This window comes from Zonotrichia leucophrys, chromosome 3, assembly GCF_028769735.1.
Source record: "Zonotrichia leucophrys gambelii isolate GWCS_2022_RI chromosome 3, RI_Zleu_2.0, whole genome shotgun sequence".
Taxonomy (NCBI): Eukaryota; Metazoa; Chordata; class Aves; order Passeriformes; family Passerellidae; genus Zonotrichia; species Zonotrichia leucophrys.
The window spans coordinates 52,678,972-52,698,345 of NC_088172.1; the positions used below are offsets into that span (position 1 = coordinate 52,678,972).

A 19,374-nucleotide genomic window follows, 5' to 3' on the forward strand; every position below is an offset into this window, starting at 1 on the left:
TGACAGGATTTATCACTCCCTGAGCTTCTCAGGGAAGGCCCCATGCATCTGCTGTCCCTCACTGTAAGAACCAGAGTCCTCTGCTAAGATGACAGACCTTTCTTTTGTGCTGAGGAACAGGGAGAGAAACAGCCACCTGGTAATCATCTCTGTCCATAAAAGTTATCTGGCTGGGCTAGTCATAAGCCTGACTTTTTTGTTACTGTAGTGCTTTAAACCTGATTTGTAGTACAGTACCTAGCACTACTACACTGTATGTCTGTATGGTGAGAAAATTTGGGGTTCTGGTCCTTGCAGAGAAAGGTCAGAATCACTTTACATTTATGGAGGCAGAGGAGAATGGCCACAGAGACACCTACCATAGGGTAGATGACATGCTGAAAGCTTCTCAAGCTTCTACAAGGTCTCTTGAAAAATGCCTTACAAGAGCTGGAGCATAAGGTCCATCCCTTACTATTTTGAACCCACAAAGTTTTGGTTCCTGATCTGTAATGTTCCCAGTTCCCAAGCATGAAAGTTCATTCTTTGATAAGGTACAGGTCGTAAGGTGGTAGAAGAGTGCCTGAATAAACTGAAGGATGCTTTAATTCCTCAGAAAAGTGATGTATTTTAATTTCAGGATGTTTTAATTTTGTAATCTCACCAAAGATCCCAGCAGTTTGTTAGTAGAAAAGCATGGGATTGTAGATTTGGATGGTGTTTCATCTCAAACTGTGTGCATATACCCCATGTAGTTTACACAAACACTTACCCCATACCATGGACTATTAAACCAATGAAGAAAACCACAAAGAGGTGGTGGGTATACCAGAAAACCTCATAGCATGACCTTCTGATGAGCTCAGTGGACGAAGTCATGATCAGAATTAATGCCACAGTTATCACAACTCCAGTTATTCCAGCTATTGTGGTCAGTACTTCTCCTGTTGTGTTCTAGAATAAGAATACATTGTTAGTATTAGTAGTTACTGGTGTTATAACTGTTATTTTTATTACTATTTCTGCTCCTTTTATTATTGTTTATGTTTCTGCTATTACACCTGAAGCCAAAATCTTCAGCATAGGAACAAAACCAGAACAAGACATGGAGGCAAGGCAATCCTTCATTTTACACCAGAACGGCATTGAAAGACATCCCTCTGCTCTGTTTCTACTCAGGCTTATTCCAAACAGATATTTAAATATTTGCTGCCATTTACTTCTTTCAGGGATTGAAAGAAAGAAATTAGACAGTCTCGTTTGTACTTTGATCAATTTTACTTACTTGCACACATAATGAAAATGTGCCGCAAATAAAGAAAAATTATCAGAGAAATGAGGAGATTAAACCTAGAAGTCTAATAAAGAAAACAGCACTAGAAACCAGCTTATTTTTTGTGAAGTGATAATGTGCGGTGCTAAGCACCTGCAACTGTAAAAGTGTGGAACTCTTTTGTACTTACTTTACTTCAAAGTTTGTGGAGCTGTGGAAGGCTTGAAATGGTACACAAAGATGTCATACTCTCATTTACCTAAAAATATATCTTGTTTACCTGTTCCTTACATTTATATGGAGATACACTGCATAATACTTGGGTTTATTTTTAAAAATACATATTTATATTAACATTTTTATACTTGTCAAAGAATAAACATTAATATGCTGGGCTGGAACATGTTCTTTCTTGTTCATGACTCACAGATGTCAACACAGGTCTGGTATATCTGTGTAAACCCACCAAAATAAACGGAAGTGAGAGTGAAGATGTATTTTGAACACAACTGTCAGATGTTGATTGCAGTTATAAAGTGCAAATCGTGAAGAACAGCAGTAAAACTCTCACACTAAAGATGAGAATCAAGCTAAATATGCCATCAGAGTGTAAATGAAGTCCCCATTTGGCCTACAAAGCATGTATATCTGTTTTCCCAGTGCTGATGCAAGGAATGAAGGAGCTCAGCACATCTTCTCGATCCTGATTTGGTTCTACAGCTTAATACACTAGGAGATAAAAAAACCAACCCTCTATTGTATTTGTAAAGTGCACTCATTTGATATGCACTAGAGATGCACTGGAGGAAATCCTAGAGGTGATAAAATTCCACAATGCCATTTTTGCAGTCACTTTTTACAGTAAAATCATCCCTTCAAATGCTCACACTTGACAGCACACAGTACATTTTCAAATGGGTACCTGTGAAGAGTGTGTTCAGATCCTCTTACATATTAACAGGATTGATCTAGGTGATATTTTGAACATTTCCACTACAGTGGCTAGTTTGGATATTGAGATGAAAAAAGGCAAAATGTCAAAGACAGTACATTGCTTCAATGGCAGTAGGATAACACTGAAAAGAAAGCCTGAATTGTTGATCTCAGAACTTTCTTCTCTGAAGTTAGAAACAATCTTTTGTTTGCTTCCCTTCATAATTTATTAATTCTGAGTTTAGCTACTGAGACACACATGACTGATAAAAGAAATATAAATATTAGAGGTTAGAGTAAAATCTAGGCTGCAAATTGAAAGGTAATTTTGAAGTGTATTGCTGTGAGAAATCTGAGGAAGAATCTCAAAATATCCTAACCTTCTTCCTCAAGGGTATTTAGGATCTTAATGCTAATTAGGGGCCTACCTCACAATTATATCACTGTGGGAATGCTTAGTGGAGAAAAAAAATGCTTACTGAAAGATGCTAAGGTCCTGTTCAGAGCTGGGAGCTTTGTTCTGCTCCTGGGGAGCGCCTCATGGTCATGCAATGGAAGTGGTCGCTGGATGTACTGAAGGACAGGGAAGCTGAGCCCTTGGCTTGCTGTCCTGTTCCGATTAACCTGACTGCTTTGTCAACACTAACATGAAGACTTAAGCATTCATACCACTGACTGCATCAATTGGCTTGATTTTCTTCAAATTTGAAATGGTTTACTTTCTTTATGCTATGAATGTTATAAGGGAGATCTTATAAGGCTGTTGTGGCTCATCCAAGAGAGTGGACAGGGGGCACAGCCACTTTTTTCCCCAAAACAAGCATAACCACTTATGGGTTGAGGATCATGTATTTCTGCTGGTCTCTGAAAAGCACATAGCAGCTCTAGATTGCCCCTGATCTGCCTCCTGTGTGCAGCAACCCCCTGGATGGTTTTGAAGGTGCTCTTTGCTGAGCAGCCACAGTTGACATGTAATGAGGCAGGATCAGCCCCCAGATCAGGAAGGTGCTGCACCACCGTGAGGAGAGACAAATAGCAAATGCAAAAGCAATTGTGATGTGCTGCTGCTCTTTGGTTATTTTCCTTTCTAAAAAGAAGTTTCACTTGTTCCATGTATTAATAGTTTCATTTTTGGGTTTTTAAAAATTCTTTGCAGGTTTATTTAATTGCCTACTCTTCAAAACACTCCTTATCCTCCCCCCACCAGCTGTCTCCTGACAAACTAATTAAAATACTATAGTCATTTCTTTGAGCTTAGTAACCTGAAAATTGCAGCTCTGAGTAAGTGTTTTCAGCTGAAATTGAGGTTAACCTTTGGCAGCACCTTCTCGCTCTGGTTAAAAGGCTTTGAAATACAGTTTTACCGGCAATAGAATCCACAGAGGAAAACTTTTTAGATGAGGAAACCTCAGAAGTGACATCTTACTGTTTCATAGGTCCTGATTGGGTTCAAGTAGCTTTCATTTGGGCTCTTGCCAAGACCAGAAAGTTTATTCCGTAACTCGCCAGCTTCTTTTGACTGGCTGGAATGATAGCGCTCGATGTTGATGGAGTGGGCAACAATATGGATGGCTGCAGGAGAGAAAGAGTGGTGTGAAATTACAGCACACTTGCATGTGCCCACAGTGCCAGAAGGAACTTCATTACTCACACTGTGCACTATCTGAAAAGCTCAGGCATAAATTGAGAGTTTTGCATGGATTAAGCTGACAATAAAAAAGAGAATTTTATCAACTGCATGTCTAATATGAAGCGACTGCTTCACAGTAGAGAGGATAGGAGCAGCAGCAGCCTCACCTCCCAGCTTTACAGTCAAGTGCCCTGCAGTCTCCAATGTCATCAAAGGAGGACATCTTGAGAGTTGATATAAAAGTGTACCCCTCTGACTTTGAATTGTTCAAAATTAGTTAAATTCATTAAAATTTCTATTTTTAGTTAATATACTAGGATGTGCCATGGTTTACCCTTGCTACACAGGACACTAGTTTAGGCAAGTTTGCAACTTGCACTAGAGATGTTTTTAAAATCTGTCCCCTATGAACAAGCAGCTGTAGCATTACTTTATGCAGGTGGAGCCTGGGGAAGCCACAGGAACTATGATTTAAAGGGAGAAGAGCAAATCTCAGTGTTAGATCTGATTTGTCCAGAGTATCACATATCACCTCTACTTCTGGCCTGCTCCCAAAAGGTATATGAAATGGTCAGTTTAGAAAAATTCATTAGCTTGAAGTAAAAAAATCCCCTGTAACTATTTTCTTGGGTGGAAACAGTTTAATTTCAAGAGCTGAAAAGGAAGGACTTTGTTTTATTATTGGCTTACATAGATAAAGTTGTAATCAAGCTAGGTGCAGGGTTTCATTTTTCAATATGAGAGATTCTCAAATCCATTACATGCAAGTTGTAATTAATGCAAGATATTAAATGCCAAAGGATGAAAAAATGACAATGAAAGATAATTATATGTTTACAGCACAGCTATTTCTAGTTTTTATAATTAGCTTCCTGTTATCATCTCTCCTTCAGTGTTTATCTGTTTCTGTCCCTGACCATTTAAAAAACCTTTCTAAAAGGCAGTATTTGTAGTAAACCAAATATTTTTCTTCTCTGAAAAATAGTCTCCTAAAATTTTTTCTCTCCTCTCCTCTCCTCTCCTCTCCTCTCCTCTCCTCTCCTCTCCTCTCCTCCTTCCTCTCCTCTCCTCTCCTCTCCTCTCCTCTCCTCTCCTCTCCTCTCCTCTCCTCTCCTCTCCTCTCCTCTCCTCTTTCCTCTGCTTGCCTTTTTCTCCCTTTGTTTTAATTGTGACTATGTGGATGAAAATAATGTTTTACTATACTAGTCACTGTTTAATCATAGATGTAAATGCAGGATTAAATGCATAAGGACCTTCATATTGTTGGTTACATATGAGTCCACTCCATGGACTCACTCAGTCCACATGCTGGAGCACAGCTCCTCTTCAGCACCTGGGGACGGCTGTGTCCATGGGAGCATGAGTTAAAGTAAGATGCTGGCCATGGAAATGGTTAAAGCAGCCAGTGCAAGAAGGTAAAACATTGCCCCAACAGTAAGTTATCCCATGTGTCCACACTGGAGACAGGCTATTTTCACTCTGTACTTCTGAGGTGATCCTTCTAGAGCAGTAGATGTGCTGTGGTTGGTTGATTGTCAGGATGCACTTCATTCAAAATTAATGTTAACTTAGGGACTCCCCCCGCCACTTCTTGACACCTCATTGCCTCATGCTTAGATATTCACTGGGAGATGAAAGACCTATTTAAAAATCCCTGTTACATTCAATTTAAAGTAAGGCTTTAAACCAAATCACATGTTCTAGTCGCTGGGTTGACTGGTTATTCTCTTTTGAGCTGTCTCTTGATGAAGCCCTTAATAAAAATAGTTCAATATTTATTGACATAGGTGTCCCAGGTGAGTATCCTGAGCACCCAAACTTCAAAATCAACCTCGCATTTCTCCTGAATCTTTGTCCCAATGAATAATAAATTATTTGTACAAGCTGGAATAGCTTCAGCAGGATGGAGACTGAATCCAAATTGGTATGAACTGCAGAGAGATAAAGTGAGCCTGGAAATTAGAAGACAGATTCAAGCCATCAAAGGAATGAGACTCTAAAATAACCTTTTGATAAACGGGATAGTGGGATCAAGCAATCTAAGCAGCTTTCAGCCCAAGGTTGGTCATTTTATGAAATGGTGTGCATGACATGACTGTGAGCATCAGAGGGTGCTGGACTCTGGCCTGGCATGTCCTGCACGTGCTATTATGGGTTAGTGCTGTGTGTGAAACAGCCTTGCCAGCACCAGGTGAAAGATGCTTCCTGGAGCCTGTGCACAAGGCTGTGCTCCCAGCACCCCAGCAGTGCTGGGAGCACTGGAAGGAAGGAACACTGGACCACAAGCAGCAAATGAGATGTGTGGATTTAGACTGTCAAAACCCAAGAGCCCAAGCTCTGAGCTGGATGGTTTAGGTGGCAGCTGTGTGGGGGCTGTGGCAATCTGTTCCCCAGTGTACAACTGATGCATAAGCAGTATATAAACACTGTTTATATATTTAAGTGTAACAGCACATTTAAGTGCTGAGTAGCAAGGGGGGAACTGTTCCTACAAGGGGCATTCAGAACAGATGTGTTGGCCTGGTAAGGATGCTATCTGATCCAGCTGGAGGGGAACCAAGTTGCTGCTTGATGAGGACCTGATTTCTTTGACATCTGAAAGAGCTCACTTATAGGACAAGAGTGTGGGGTAACATATTTCTGTCTTTGGAAAGTTGTGGAGTTACATGCTGCACATTGTCTGGCATAGGCTAAGGGGAAGAGGAAAGAAAACTTTCAAAGAATGGAAAACCCTGACAACGAGTCACTAAGTGGACTTCTACTTAGTTTTATTTTGGCATCTCTGAGTGATTACTGTAACTTGGGCTTCTTGCCCTCTATACCTACAGGATGCTCTTTATAACTCTGGTATGATGTAAGAGTAAGAGTCCCCATAGCCTAGGGACCAGAGGAGTTTCACACAGTTAGGATCCATAGAGCTATTACACCAGAGCTTGCCTGCAGTGTGGCAGCTGCAGGTTTTGGATTATCTTTGCTCATTTAGAATTGTGATATTGACTAATTGTGGAAGTTTGAATCTGTGTTCATAGCAAAAGGCACTTTGTACTTTCACCTTCAAAACAATAGATTTTTTTTAAAGTGATACTGCAGACTATAAAATATTCACATGAAATGATGACATTTCTGTTGTTTAGAAAACTACAAAAATCTTGTGCTTTCCCCAAAGTACAGGATTCTACATGATTTGCACAAGTTCTAGTCATGTCAGCAGTGACAGCATATCTAATGCTATCTAGTAAATACTGAGTGTTGAGTGGGAAATGAGGTGCTAGTTTTCTCCAGACAGGCAGAGGTCCACATTTCCTAACAGAGCATTTCTAGCCTTGGACAGAAGAAAAATGGATATAGTTTCTCAAGAAGATCTTGAGACTATAGTTGATGAGGAGTACTCATGTTGCAACCTTCCCCTGGAAGGAGAGATCCAGTTCTGGCAACCAAGCCTGGTAAGGTTTTTGTGCAGGCTATCAGAGGACACCGTCTGTTCCATCTGCACATTGCTCCTTTTCCCCATGTTTCTGTCAATGGAAACATCATCATAGATTCTTTGGGATCTACCACACCTTCCCTTCTGGGTGACATTCTCTCCAGCTTTCATCTGATAGGTAGAGGATATTACAAGTATAGAACACTTCCAGAATGAACAGGAGAGTTGCTGTTGTTGTTTTTATTTTCTGTAAGCTATTCTGTGGTAGATGTTAATGTACAGAGAATAATGATACATTGAAAAATATCACTTTCAGACTAATGATGTACTCAATATGTTGGTTTACCTGAGTCTTCCATGATCTTAGATATTGCCTGGAGTATTATTAGATTAATACTTCTGATGGGGTTTTTTTGTGCTGCTAGCAAAAAATGATGCAATCTAAAAATGAATTATAGCTGGATGGTAGAGTAATGCAAAGATCTAATTCCATTTTCAGTGTGGTTCATTTAATGTATAATAGTTGTAGCAGAATAAAAATTCTGGCACTGAACCCATCACCATTAACTAAAATATTTTACATCCCTAAAGTGCATTTTCTGAAGGTCTTTGCATCTGCAGTGTATAAAATTTACTAAGCAATTCCAAAATTACATATGCAGATTCTTGAAATCTCAGCTTACCACAGTTGGTAGCTATTTGCTCTGCACCACTTATCTGAGTTAACCATGAGGGCAAAGTTTAAGGGACTACATCTCAGAATTTTCAGTTCAATTTTTTCCTCATTCTGCATGTCCAAATATAACATATGGAATAAATCACCCAATCTGTTAAACAAATCTCTTTTTTATAACAGTTTATGAAGAATGAAGGATTTTTGTTGTTTTTAATGACATCTGGAACCTCTGAAGCACTTAACATACATTAATTTGTATTTGACCCTCAGATGTTCTATCTAGTCCACCTCTGAGATCAAATAAAAAGCTTTATTGGAAGGAGAGAGGGAGGAAAAGGATTGCTATTAGATCATGGTGTTTACTGTACATATCCTTAAATACAAAGAGATATAATTAAATTATCTTGCAAGTATGGTCAATTTAGCTACTCTTATTCAGCCAATTGTGCCTTCAGTGAAGCATGCACAACTCTCATTGAACTAAACAGAAATTTCATGTGTTTATCTGAGGACAAGATTTAACTCTCTCTTTTTCTGCATGCCTGTACAGGATAATAATCAAATTGGAGCTTGCTGCTAGCAGTTAAACATTTTGATTAACCAGCCTATCATGATAAAGTCAAAGGGTCAAATCCTGGCCTTTCTGCCCACAGCAAAGAGAACAGCTTTACAGGCAGATAACCCAGAATTCTGCCCCTGACCAAGGCTGGGGCTCTTTTTGCCACCCATTGTCTTGCGCCGTTCCAAGTTATTCAGAACGCCTAATTCAATTTCATGATGTCTTTGTGGACTAAAAAGGCACAGGTTGTATAAAAATTAGAGTAGTGACCACACATGTGCTTGCATTTTATTTTGTTTTTAAGAATGGTTATAAACGTCAAAGAAGAACTTGGATGACTTGGACCATTTTTTATCTTAGCTGGAAGCCTACAATCTTCAATTTAATATTGTTTCCTTCCTAGTACTTGCATTAAGTCTGGATTTAAACAATCTGACTAAAAACCAAAAAAAGACATTTGATGGAAGTTTGATTTTCTGTAATTTCTGGAAGTACAACACTGAGGCATCAGCTAGACCTCTTTTGAAGATAGGCATCTGCTTCCCTGAAAACTTAATAATTTACACAAAAATGTGACTCAGGTCACCAAAGCCATTCACATAATTTACCAAGAATGGGTTGAAAATGGAAAGGCTTGCTAGTATTTTTAGCTATAGATTTTTCAGTGCTTGTCAGAAGCCAAACACACCTGGCATCACTATACTTCTTTCTGCACTTTGCATGTTTTTAAAGAAGAACGCATTGCTGGAGTTTTTAAGGAGCAGGAATCACCATTTCAAACAGGAATCACCATCTCAAGCGGGAATCACCATTTCAAACAGCCTAACTCCAAGCAACCTTGCTGTCCTTCCCCTGTTTTCCCTTAATTGCTTAAACTTTATTAATATCATAATTCAAAGGTTGATGGATCAAAATATCTATATGACCTTTCTGCAAACACCAAAAAAATGCAAGCAATTTCTTATTTAAGATAAGCCCAACATATCAAAGTAAAGAAATAAAAATGCCCCCAACACTCCCCACTTAAGAAAATGTATGAATATGCTTTTTTGAGAGGGTAAAAACAGTACAGTAAGAAGTAGGTGTTGTAGAAAATATTATTACTATCTCTTGTGGTGTCTTTAAGTTTCAAGCCACTGTGTCTCTACTGAAAAGTCTCTTTCCAGTACAAAGCACAGAATTATTTGCACTGATCAAACTGAGGGTGCATGAAACTCTGATTTTATTCTAGCAGAGTTACGGGTCTATAAGGAAGATTTATTAGTGGCTGAATAACTCCTAGACAGCTCTTATCACAGACAGGCATGCAGAATGCAGGAAGCCAAACTAAGCAGAATTCCCTTTACTGAATTTTCAATGATGCCCTTGATTATAGATAGCATTGTTTACTCTCTCTCTTCCCTCCAACTTCCCTCTTCCACTAGTCTCTAATTATATTCCTTTATGACCTGGCCAATTAAAGCCTGCTCTTGAATTTGTATTAGAGATGATGAAAAATTAAAGGCACAGATGTACTCTTTCCAAGGCCAGGCACACCTCAGCTGAGCTAGCTGCCTGTTAGAAGCCAGACAATACTAATGTTGCACTGATATTTTTAGCACACTATTAAATAAATATGCCGGAATAACACCACCTGGCAAGCCAAGATGAATACATGTTGCTTTAACAATAAAGGAGTTTACAAATTTATATTGTGAGGCTAAGCTTACTGATCTGATCTTCAAATTGGTTTAACTTCTTGCTACCACATTTAGTCTATTGAGCATACAAGGTTGTGCATCCATTTAACTGAGAATTACTAAATTGCAATAGACTAATAGGAGTTGACTATGTTTTTGTGTAATAAAAGGCAATATAGGTAGTACTAGGATAAATAATGTTTCAGTTGAGAGGAAAATGGCATCTATTTACACCTCATTTTAACACTGTTAGATTTTATTGAAAAGGATTCAGTGTACTTGTGGGTACCACTCTGAAGTGTTTGCTTTTCTGTCACAATGTGTTCTGTAGACTTTATTTTTCTATGAACTTAAAATTGAATTTCAGGAAATTGAGTTTCTGGCCATTCTTTACACAAGTCTAACGCTATTCAGTGATGTAGTGTTTTTCCAAATATGATAAATGTTTCTCGCTTGACTGTTAAGGAAGCAGGAATTCATAGGTTGTCATGCTTTGTTTATTAGACTTCCTTGTGTTCTGTTTTCTTTCTCAAATATCTCATCAACTATTTTTCCATTTTATATTTTAGGAAAAAATAAACCAACCAACCTAAAAACAACCCAAAAATGAACCTTTGATTTCTCCCTAGAGAGGGATTTAAATGAGAATTATATGAGCATGCTTTCTGTCATTTCACATTGGCTTCTCTGTCTTTTTCCTTGAAATTAGTGAAACCATTAAAGTAATCACTTTTCTGATAGACTTGCACTTCCCAAACTGTTGACATTAATGCACTAGCAAACATTTTAATATTAATGTAAAAAACAAAAACATAAGAGGTTTGACTGTGAAATGTTGTTTTCTTTTTGGAACATGACCTATTATACACCAAGGGAAGTTGGTTAATTTATATTCCTGGGTTGATTTATTAATTAAAGAAGCAGTGTTGCGCTTCACTACAGAATCTGTTCTGTAGTGAAACTGAACTCTGATGAATGAGTACACATGACAGATAAGTAATTCATCATAATACATTGTAAGATGAATGTTTATATCCCATAGCCTTCCCCTGGAATTCTTTAGCATGACGTACAGATGACAAACTTTAGCTATTGGTTCCTGTTGGCAATTCTGACTTCAAATTCTTGTCTCACGGCATGAGGACATTAACAGCCTACACACACAAAAGCAGCTCCCTCACACAGGCTGAAAAAGATATTGGGACCAGAATTCACCCTGACAGCCTGTGGGTAGAGCAGTTACCCTGCAATGCCTCATGCTTGCAAACAGCCCTGATTAATTCCTCTGTTTCCTCCCCTTTTTCTAAGAGATCTATCTATCTATCTATCTATCTATCTATCTATCTATCTATCTATCTATCTATCTATCTATCTATCTATCTATCTATCACAGATACCTTTCCATCTCTGTGTGCTCATGTCCTTCTTCACACTGGCTTTAGTTCATTCCCCTCTGTACATCCTTTTTCCTCAAGCTATGTCCTGTTCCCCTCATGTCTTCTGAATTCCTACTAACTTCTCCAGGTCCTTTTACTACTTGGAGAACAGGAAGGTTCCATGTCTTTTCCCCAGCCAGGTGAACAAGCACCTCAGTAAGTCACCAGGACCAACAGAATAGAAAAATTTTGATCTCAAATTGCTGTTTTTCCCTTCAAGGCGGCCATTAGTTTCCTGGATCAGTCACCTACTAAAAATAAATATCTAGAAATCCATCGTTTTTGAGACACCTGCCTCTCTCAAATTCAGATTAAATTTATTACCTGGTTGAAAAATTAGTGAAGATGTATTGGTGGGCAGATTTGTGGTGTGACTCATAAGCATCATTTCCTTACAGAATCAGACAGTAATGCTATGTCATCTCCCCAAACATCTACCCTCAGGGATTCAATAAAAGTTATTTACACTAAATTTTAAGGGCACACAAATTGTTCAGATTAACTAAGTGGCAACTGGTGTTTACTATTCAAATTGAAAGTTTATTTCCTTAACAGTCAAACTCTTCTCAAGACAAAAGATTACAAATGGTTAATCAGATGGGACTCCTACACACATTTAAAGCTGCAGTCAACAGTCAACAAATGATTGCACTAAAATATCACATCTCAGAGCTGATGGAGACTACAGCGTTAGGCAGAATCACTATGAAATTCAAAACAGTTCAAAGGCAAAGAAGAAAAAAATAAAACCAAAAGAGCTTACTTGCATTTAACGCTATTCCATAGGCAACCATCTTGTGAAATATGATGTTTTTGTCAAGCTGTCTCCTCAGTGCTCCTCCACAGTACTTGGTGAAAAAGCAGAACTTGTTTTATATCATTCTTATTGGTGTTTACATCTCACATTTTGGAGAGGAGAAGAGTTCAGTACATTTGAAAATGGAATGCTGAAGGAATTCAGTGGAAGTTTTGGGTTAGTTTTAGGACTCAAGTAACTTTCCTGAGTGGCACTCCAGGGTTTCTGAAGCTATTCATCCTATATAGGGGCTCAGAAAAGGGTTTGATAAAGCTCTGCTACACTTAGCTGTGATTTGTGAGTGGTTTATCTGAGCTGACATCAACTCATTTGCAGGTGTAAGGACACCAGGCTGGGCCACCACTGCTTTGTCAGCTTAGCAAAACAGAGCTGAAGTGCTGGCAAAGCCGGCTTGCAATGAAAACGTTTTCTCTGCTTTCAGGAAATGCACACCCCGGGAGGGCGAGGCTGTCTAGACCTCAGGTGGCTGCATGCTGATGTGTTACTGAGCCGTGCTCCCATTATTGGAAGGGCTCAGCAGTGATGTGCTCACAGCCAGCTGTGTGCCCCGGTGCGGAGCCAGCCTGGGGCCGGCTGCACTGAGCCAAAACTAACACACTCTGCTGGAACCCAGACAGCACGCATGGACAGCAGGGTTCAGGCTCTGGGTGGTGCTGTGGGTGTCTGGATTGCTCAAATGACCTGGCATGGTGCCGTGCCAAAGATCCTGGCATGTATCCATGTTGTTTCCCAGCTAATAAGCCTTCCAAAAATCTGGAGCACCACAGGGTGTGATGTCAATACACAGCACCTCCTTGGAGAGGCACTGGATCCAACCCGGTGCTGGCCATGCTGGAGCAGTCAAGTTGCTCTGTACCATGCTCCTCAAGAGCAGAATATTGTCCAGAATAGCCAAATATTATCTGTGAGAAGAGTTCCAGTTCTCTGAGTTCTTACTCAGCATCTAAGTGGGCATGCATATATTCTGTGCTGATTAGCAAACTGATTCAGAAGCCCAGGACACCTTTTCTCTTTTTTTTGGTAAGTATTCAACTTGTGATCTCAAACAATTATTTAGGTGTTGATTCCCAGTCTGAAGACTGCTTAATATCTAAGCCTAACAATCACAGAAACAAAAAATGGCACAACTGAAATAAGAATCATCTTACTATAAAATAACTGTATCTTACCATCTCTAAATTCCTGTTGTTCCTGGAGTCATGAAGTGATCAGTGATTTTTTTACGGACACATGTGGCATTGGAATTGCTCTGACTGTAATAATTCAATGTAAGTTGAAGTTATAGCTAAAGCCTTAAGTACTTCCTATGCATGATTCCAAGGTTAGTGTGAATGTCTGTTACAAAAATGCATTTACCTCAAATGAAGACCTGGGTTGTGGCCACTCAGGCAGAAGCATTTAAACATGTTCACTATTATCCTTAGAACATTTTTATCTATCTGAACATTTTATTTCTCCAATTTTCACTTTGCAGCTACAGAGAATACACATGATGGATATGAATTTTCTCCATTTGGCCAAGTGGCATTATTATGTCCCTCTTTTGTGGCTTCTCACTTTTCTCTTCATGACACCATGCTATGCAGCAGCTGCCGAAATCAGTGTTGCATTTAGAGCACTGTGTTAAACAAGTCATTTGTTTCTCTTCAGTCATGAATACTGACAATTTAAATGGTAATAACTAGGCAATAGTGTACAGGCTTCTCTATCAAAAATTAAAATTCCTTGGAAAATGTTTGATATGGATAATACTGCTGAACTACAGAAATAAAAAAAAAAAGAATAATATGGCTATTTGAGAAATGGTACTTACAATGCTTGCTCCTCTTAAGAATGAAATAAGGTTTCTACAGACTGGTAACAGGATTAGCATGCAGTTAAAATTAAGGCACGTTGCAGAAGCTCTTGCCCAAGCCAGGGTTGACTGTACATATAACAGCATAAAGAAATTAAATTACAAACTTGGTATAGGAAGAGCCAAAGAAAGAAAATACTATATTAATATAATACTCTTATATGGGAAAATTACTATTGAAGCATCAAAAGTTTTATGAAGGATGTAAACAAAATCAGACTATGAATACATTCTTCTTGTGAAGCTCTTTAACAATCAAACACATACTTACTCCCAGCATAATCCGTGTATAAATGTAAGCATTGTCATCTTCATACCAGTGGAAGGTATCAATAAACAAATAGAAGTTCAGTCCCAGCCACACCAGCTACAAAGCAGGGACACTACAGATTAGTGACATTTACAATATTTTTTAATGCTTATAAAACTGGCTATGGTTATAGTTTTAAGAGAATCTGAGAGATGTTTCAGAATCAGTGTGCAATGCAGTTCTTGCTCACAGATTATAGAAATCAAAAATGCCTGCTGGAGTGTGGCTGTATTTTAGCAAGTTCAGGGTTACAGTCCTACCCCCAGATCTCGAGTAAAGGATATAAATGATGTTTACTGTGTCATGGTAAACTTGCTTTTAAGCACAGGTCTTAACCTGGTCTCTAAAAAGGAAATAAACGCTAAAATTAAAAAATCATAGAAACTGAAGGAATTAAGAGCTAAGGAAATTCTTTTCTCTGCTCTCCATATACAAATCACCAAACTGTCTAAAACTAAATCAGAATATAATTTCAATTATAATTGCAAACCCCTGCTCCCTTTACCTGAGGATTAAAGTACATTGATTTAAAAATAATTAAAAGCAAAACACTAAGACTTTAAATGTTTTTAAGACTAGTTATAAAAAGGCTGCTGAATATTTTATAACAAGTTTTACATTAAGCTTGGGAGTATTACTGTAAGCAAACCATAAAATGTCTTTTAAACAAGCTTAAAATATTTATATATATCCAATTAGACTTTTAATGCTAAAAATACTCACTAGTAACAGCACTGAGAGTTTTTCATTCAAAATCCAGCATCCCATCCTGAGTGTCCCTCCCTATGCTAGCAGCAGCTGACTCTTGCCTTTCAGTGTAACCCGAGTTCCCTGTCCATTCCTTTGGCTTTTCTACCGACTCTTTTTGTCTTTAGTTTTTAATAAGCACCTAGTGGGAGCATGAGTTCTCTCCAGGAATTTTCTAATTAAAGACTGCCTGACAAGAACAGATCACCCGAGTGACATGTCTCATGATCTGTGTAAATAAAATGCTGGTCATTGTCCAGTCCTTTTTCTCTGCAGAGTTATTTCTCAGCAAATGAGAGATGCTGTCATTAAATTGTCCTCTTGTACTAGCATGTGTTTGGGTGGGGGTTTTTCCCTTTGTTTCTGTCTTTTGAACAGGGTGCAACATTTCTTCATGATTTGTCTTTTAATTCAGTAGCACATGGCAGCATCCCTGATGTGTGTATAATATGAGAATATGTCCTGGTGTGGGCACTGCATTTACCCTTGGTTCCCCTTGCCAGAAGCTGTGCAAATTCTGCCTGTAGTAATCTTGTTCTTTCTCTAGTAAAACCATTTCCTTAAGGCTTTCCTGACTTGCCTGTGAAGGAGACTTTCTGTGACAAAATAACTGAAAATTTCTGAAAGATGAAATGCTATCAAGCTCAGCTACTTTTTACACCAGTGCTAATGGCCTTTAATATGAGTTAACAGAAGCATGAGAGTGTCATTACAAATGCTTTGAATACAAGCATTTACGAGGGATTTGCTTTGAGCTTTATTTTCCTTGGATGGTAAAATTAAGAATTATTTAACAAACTTTATGACAAGCCATGTGCAGTAATTGGCCCCTGTCCATTATGTAACTCGATGTAGGCTGCCCCCCAACCACCCCCTTTATAGCAGCTTTGCTGGTGCAGGGGCTAACAAGCTAGTGAATTTTGCTGTGTTTTTCAGAGGTCAAAAGATGAGGAAATAAGGGAGAAGGAAAGAAGAATGTGCAGATGGTAAGGAGAAATACTAGTAAGGTCAGATGCCAATTTTAACTACTTAAAAAAAAAAAAAAAGGAGGGAGAGAAAATCCACTATCTGGATTAGCTGCACTTCAAAGGGAAATGCAGCACTGCGATGTTTGGCTTTGAAGTTCAGCCGATCCAGACAGCAATTTTCTAAACTGAGTTAAAACTGGCATCTGAAATAGATTTTTTTTCAGAGTACAGCAGATTCATATGCTGGTTTAGGCTCCAAAATTTGTCTGGATCAGCAGCTGTACTTCAAAGCAGCACATCTCAGTACAGCATTTGACTTTGAAGTGCATGTGCTCCAGATGCCAGTGCTCTTAAAGGAGCCAATGAATCAACTGCACTTTAACTTTTGTCTGTTGAAACAGCTATGCTTTTTCTCATATACAATGGTAATGTGTGTGGTCTCAAGTATAGCATCTCTCAATAAAAACATAAAGTTAACAGAAAAGCTCTTTATTTGGTACAAAGGACCTGGTCAACATCATTTTTTTAAACTGATTTGCAGTGATCTCAGCCAATTTCTAGCACAAATGATTCAGACAAGACTCAGGAAAGGACACTTTATTGATTAAAGATGTAATAATATTCCATTTTGTTATTGTTTTATCAATATGAGCTACAACTGCCCTAAAAACACATAGAAAAAGGATTAAAAGGGGTTTATTCCAGCATTTGGGTAGAAAGCAGTGCTGGCCATGCTGAGTTCCTATGCAAGAGACCAGCAACTCTGTCATTAGCTTAAAAGGTCAGTTTTTGCATGGAAAGAGGTTTATGAGGTGCTGAATTGTTCCATATAAGTATCTTAGCATTAATGTCAATGTTTGTATCAATTACTGCTACAGACCTCAATCACTGTTAGTTCTGTTCTATTTGACAGCAACCTCTATCTGAGATTGTTAGTAATTTTTTCAAAGTACTTTGAACAGTGCTTACCCTTTGCAAGACTAATTATTAGCATGAGACTGCACACACACACCTACACATATTTCATTTTGCTAGGCTATCCTATTTTTACTATTAGATATGCCTGCCTTGTTTCTCAAAGGCAAAATCATTTCAGTTGGCTCTGAACTCTGCCCTAGGCCTTTCATAGTTTTCCTGTGCTCTTGACTTTTTGTCTGTGAGTAACCTGGGTGAACTTTCTAAGCTTCACTCTGCGACTTTCAGAGATGGATTTTGGTAAACAAGCAATCCTGAGACTCAGTGCTGTAAGTTGGCAGACCTGCTGAAGCCATTTAATTGCTGACTGTATCAAAGGATATGCTTTGTATCAGTCTGTACAAAGTGGCAGCGCTGCTGTGTTTTCTGATTTTTACATTATCTTGGCTTAATATTTCCCAAAAATGTTCAAGAAGCAAAAGGCAGATTTGTTTTTGATGAATGGAGAAGAAAAGCAATATATTGAATAAAGCATTCACTTCTGTAAATAGAGAAACTGCTGAAGTTAATTGGAGATCAAACCCTTTCCTTTTTTTTTTTTTTTTTTTTTTGCTTTGGTCTGTTTGGGGTTTGTGTATCTGGGGGATTTTTTAGGTTTTGTTTGTTTGTTTGTTTGTTTTCCCCTATGAAGACAACTTTGAGGGAACAGAGGCCAAAGTTCATCTTTGGTTATTCTGTAGTACTGAGTCTAGCTTTACAAAAGAACACTGAATTTCCATAAACAGTGGCTGAGTGACTAGTAGTATTAAAAACCATCTATATAATTTTTAGAGATTTTCTCATAGTGGGGCTTTATTTTTTATATTTAACTGCCTCATTAATGTTAATGGTTTTTTTTTTCTTTTATAAACTGCACTCACATTATGGATGGGGGAACTGTCTTGCAGTTTGAGAACATTCATAAAACCCCAAAGCTCTAAAATACTAATGTAATTCCAGCCTTGTTAGTGCCAGAGATTCAAAAATCATCAGAATGTTCTAAAATTTATGAAAGTAAAAAATAGAGAGTGTGCAGTTTGGGGGACAGTACTGAGACTTCAAGGGCATCTGGCTTCCCATTTGCAGATTTTTGTCAGTAACAGTGTGTTTATTTTTTAATAAAATATTAAAAATCTTGGCCCTAAGCGTGCGCTTGAGCAACAACAAAAAAATGCAGTTACCAAAACACTTGTGATGCAGCTGGCAGAATTATCAAGAGTATTGCAAGTATTGACTACATCCACAAACTCAGTCATTTGTCAAAAGGCACAAAATTGAGAGAAAAACTTCTGTTTCTATCCAGAAAAGTAGAGTAAAGTTTCATAACCCCATTAAAAAGAAGAACAAAATTGTTCTGGTTGTAGATTCAGATCCTCTTGAACTCCATTAGCCAGAGCAATAAAACAGATCCTGTCCCTCTGTTAGCAGACCTGATACTGGTATCAGGGATATCTCACCTGATGGGCAGTGCCAGGGTCTGGAATCACAGAGTATGCCAGGGATGCCTTCAGAGTCAAGAGCAGGAGTCAATAGCATAGCAAAAATGCAAAGGGTCTGGAATCAAAATCATGTCGGAGGCTAAAAGGGAGTGTGGAGTGTGCTCCCAGTATGGGAGCAACTATTGTTTCTGCCTAAAACAAGGCTCAGCACCCTGTTTGCAGACTCTAGCACATTCCTCAAGCCAATAGAAAGGTTTATCAATGAGAAATATAACAGTTCTGTCTTGGGAGATAACCAGTTCCCAGCAAAAAATATTAATATTTGAATCCAGATATTTTCTCTCTCAAGGGACTCTTTTATTGCCATGCTCACACTGTAATCAAATATATATTCAGGAGCAATTTCACATGTTCAAAAGCTATTTGTTTCAGTAAGTGCCAAAATCTCCCAGCTCTTGACTGTGCATCTCCAGAAATAAGGTATCATACTTTCCTAATTACATGTGCAAAATTCTAGTTTTCCCACAAGAGCAGTTTTACACCTTAATAACAGGAAACAATCCTTCAAAGCAGCTGAAATTTTGTACAAATAGATGTGTCCACAGGTTACTCAGAAGAATTTTCCTCTTAGCTATTTTGTAGGCAGCATACTGTGGAAAACAGTTTGAATTTAGAAAAGGGAAGAACAAGGAGCA

At 38.4% G+C, this 19,374-nt stretch overlaps 1 protein-coding gene across 4 annotated transcripts in view; it reads right to left on the reverse strand.

The window, feature by feature from the left end:
* The window catches only part of NOX3 (NADPH oxidase 3), a 52,647-nt gene extending 39,557 nt beyond the window's left edge, over positions 1-13,090 (reverse strand). For all 4 annotated transcript variants that reach the window (XM_064708215.1, XM_064708213.1, XM_064708214.1 and 1 more), the window contains exons 1-3: positions 12,353-13,090; positions 3,612-3,757; positions 752-933 (exon numbers count right to left, since the gene is read on the reverse strand). In XM_064708215.1, coding sequence (XP_064564285.1) covers positions 752-933; positions 3,612-3,757; positions 12,353-12,383 — 359 coding nt within the window. In that variant the 5' untranslated portion in view covers positions 12,384-13,090. The remainder of the gene's footprint in view (positions 1-751; positions 934-3,611; positions 3,758-12,352) is intronic.
* Between the last annotated feature and the right edge of the window lie 6,284 nt (positions 13,091-19,374).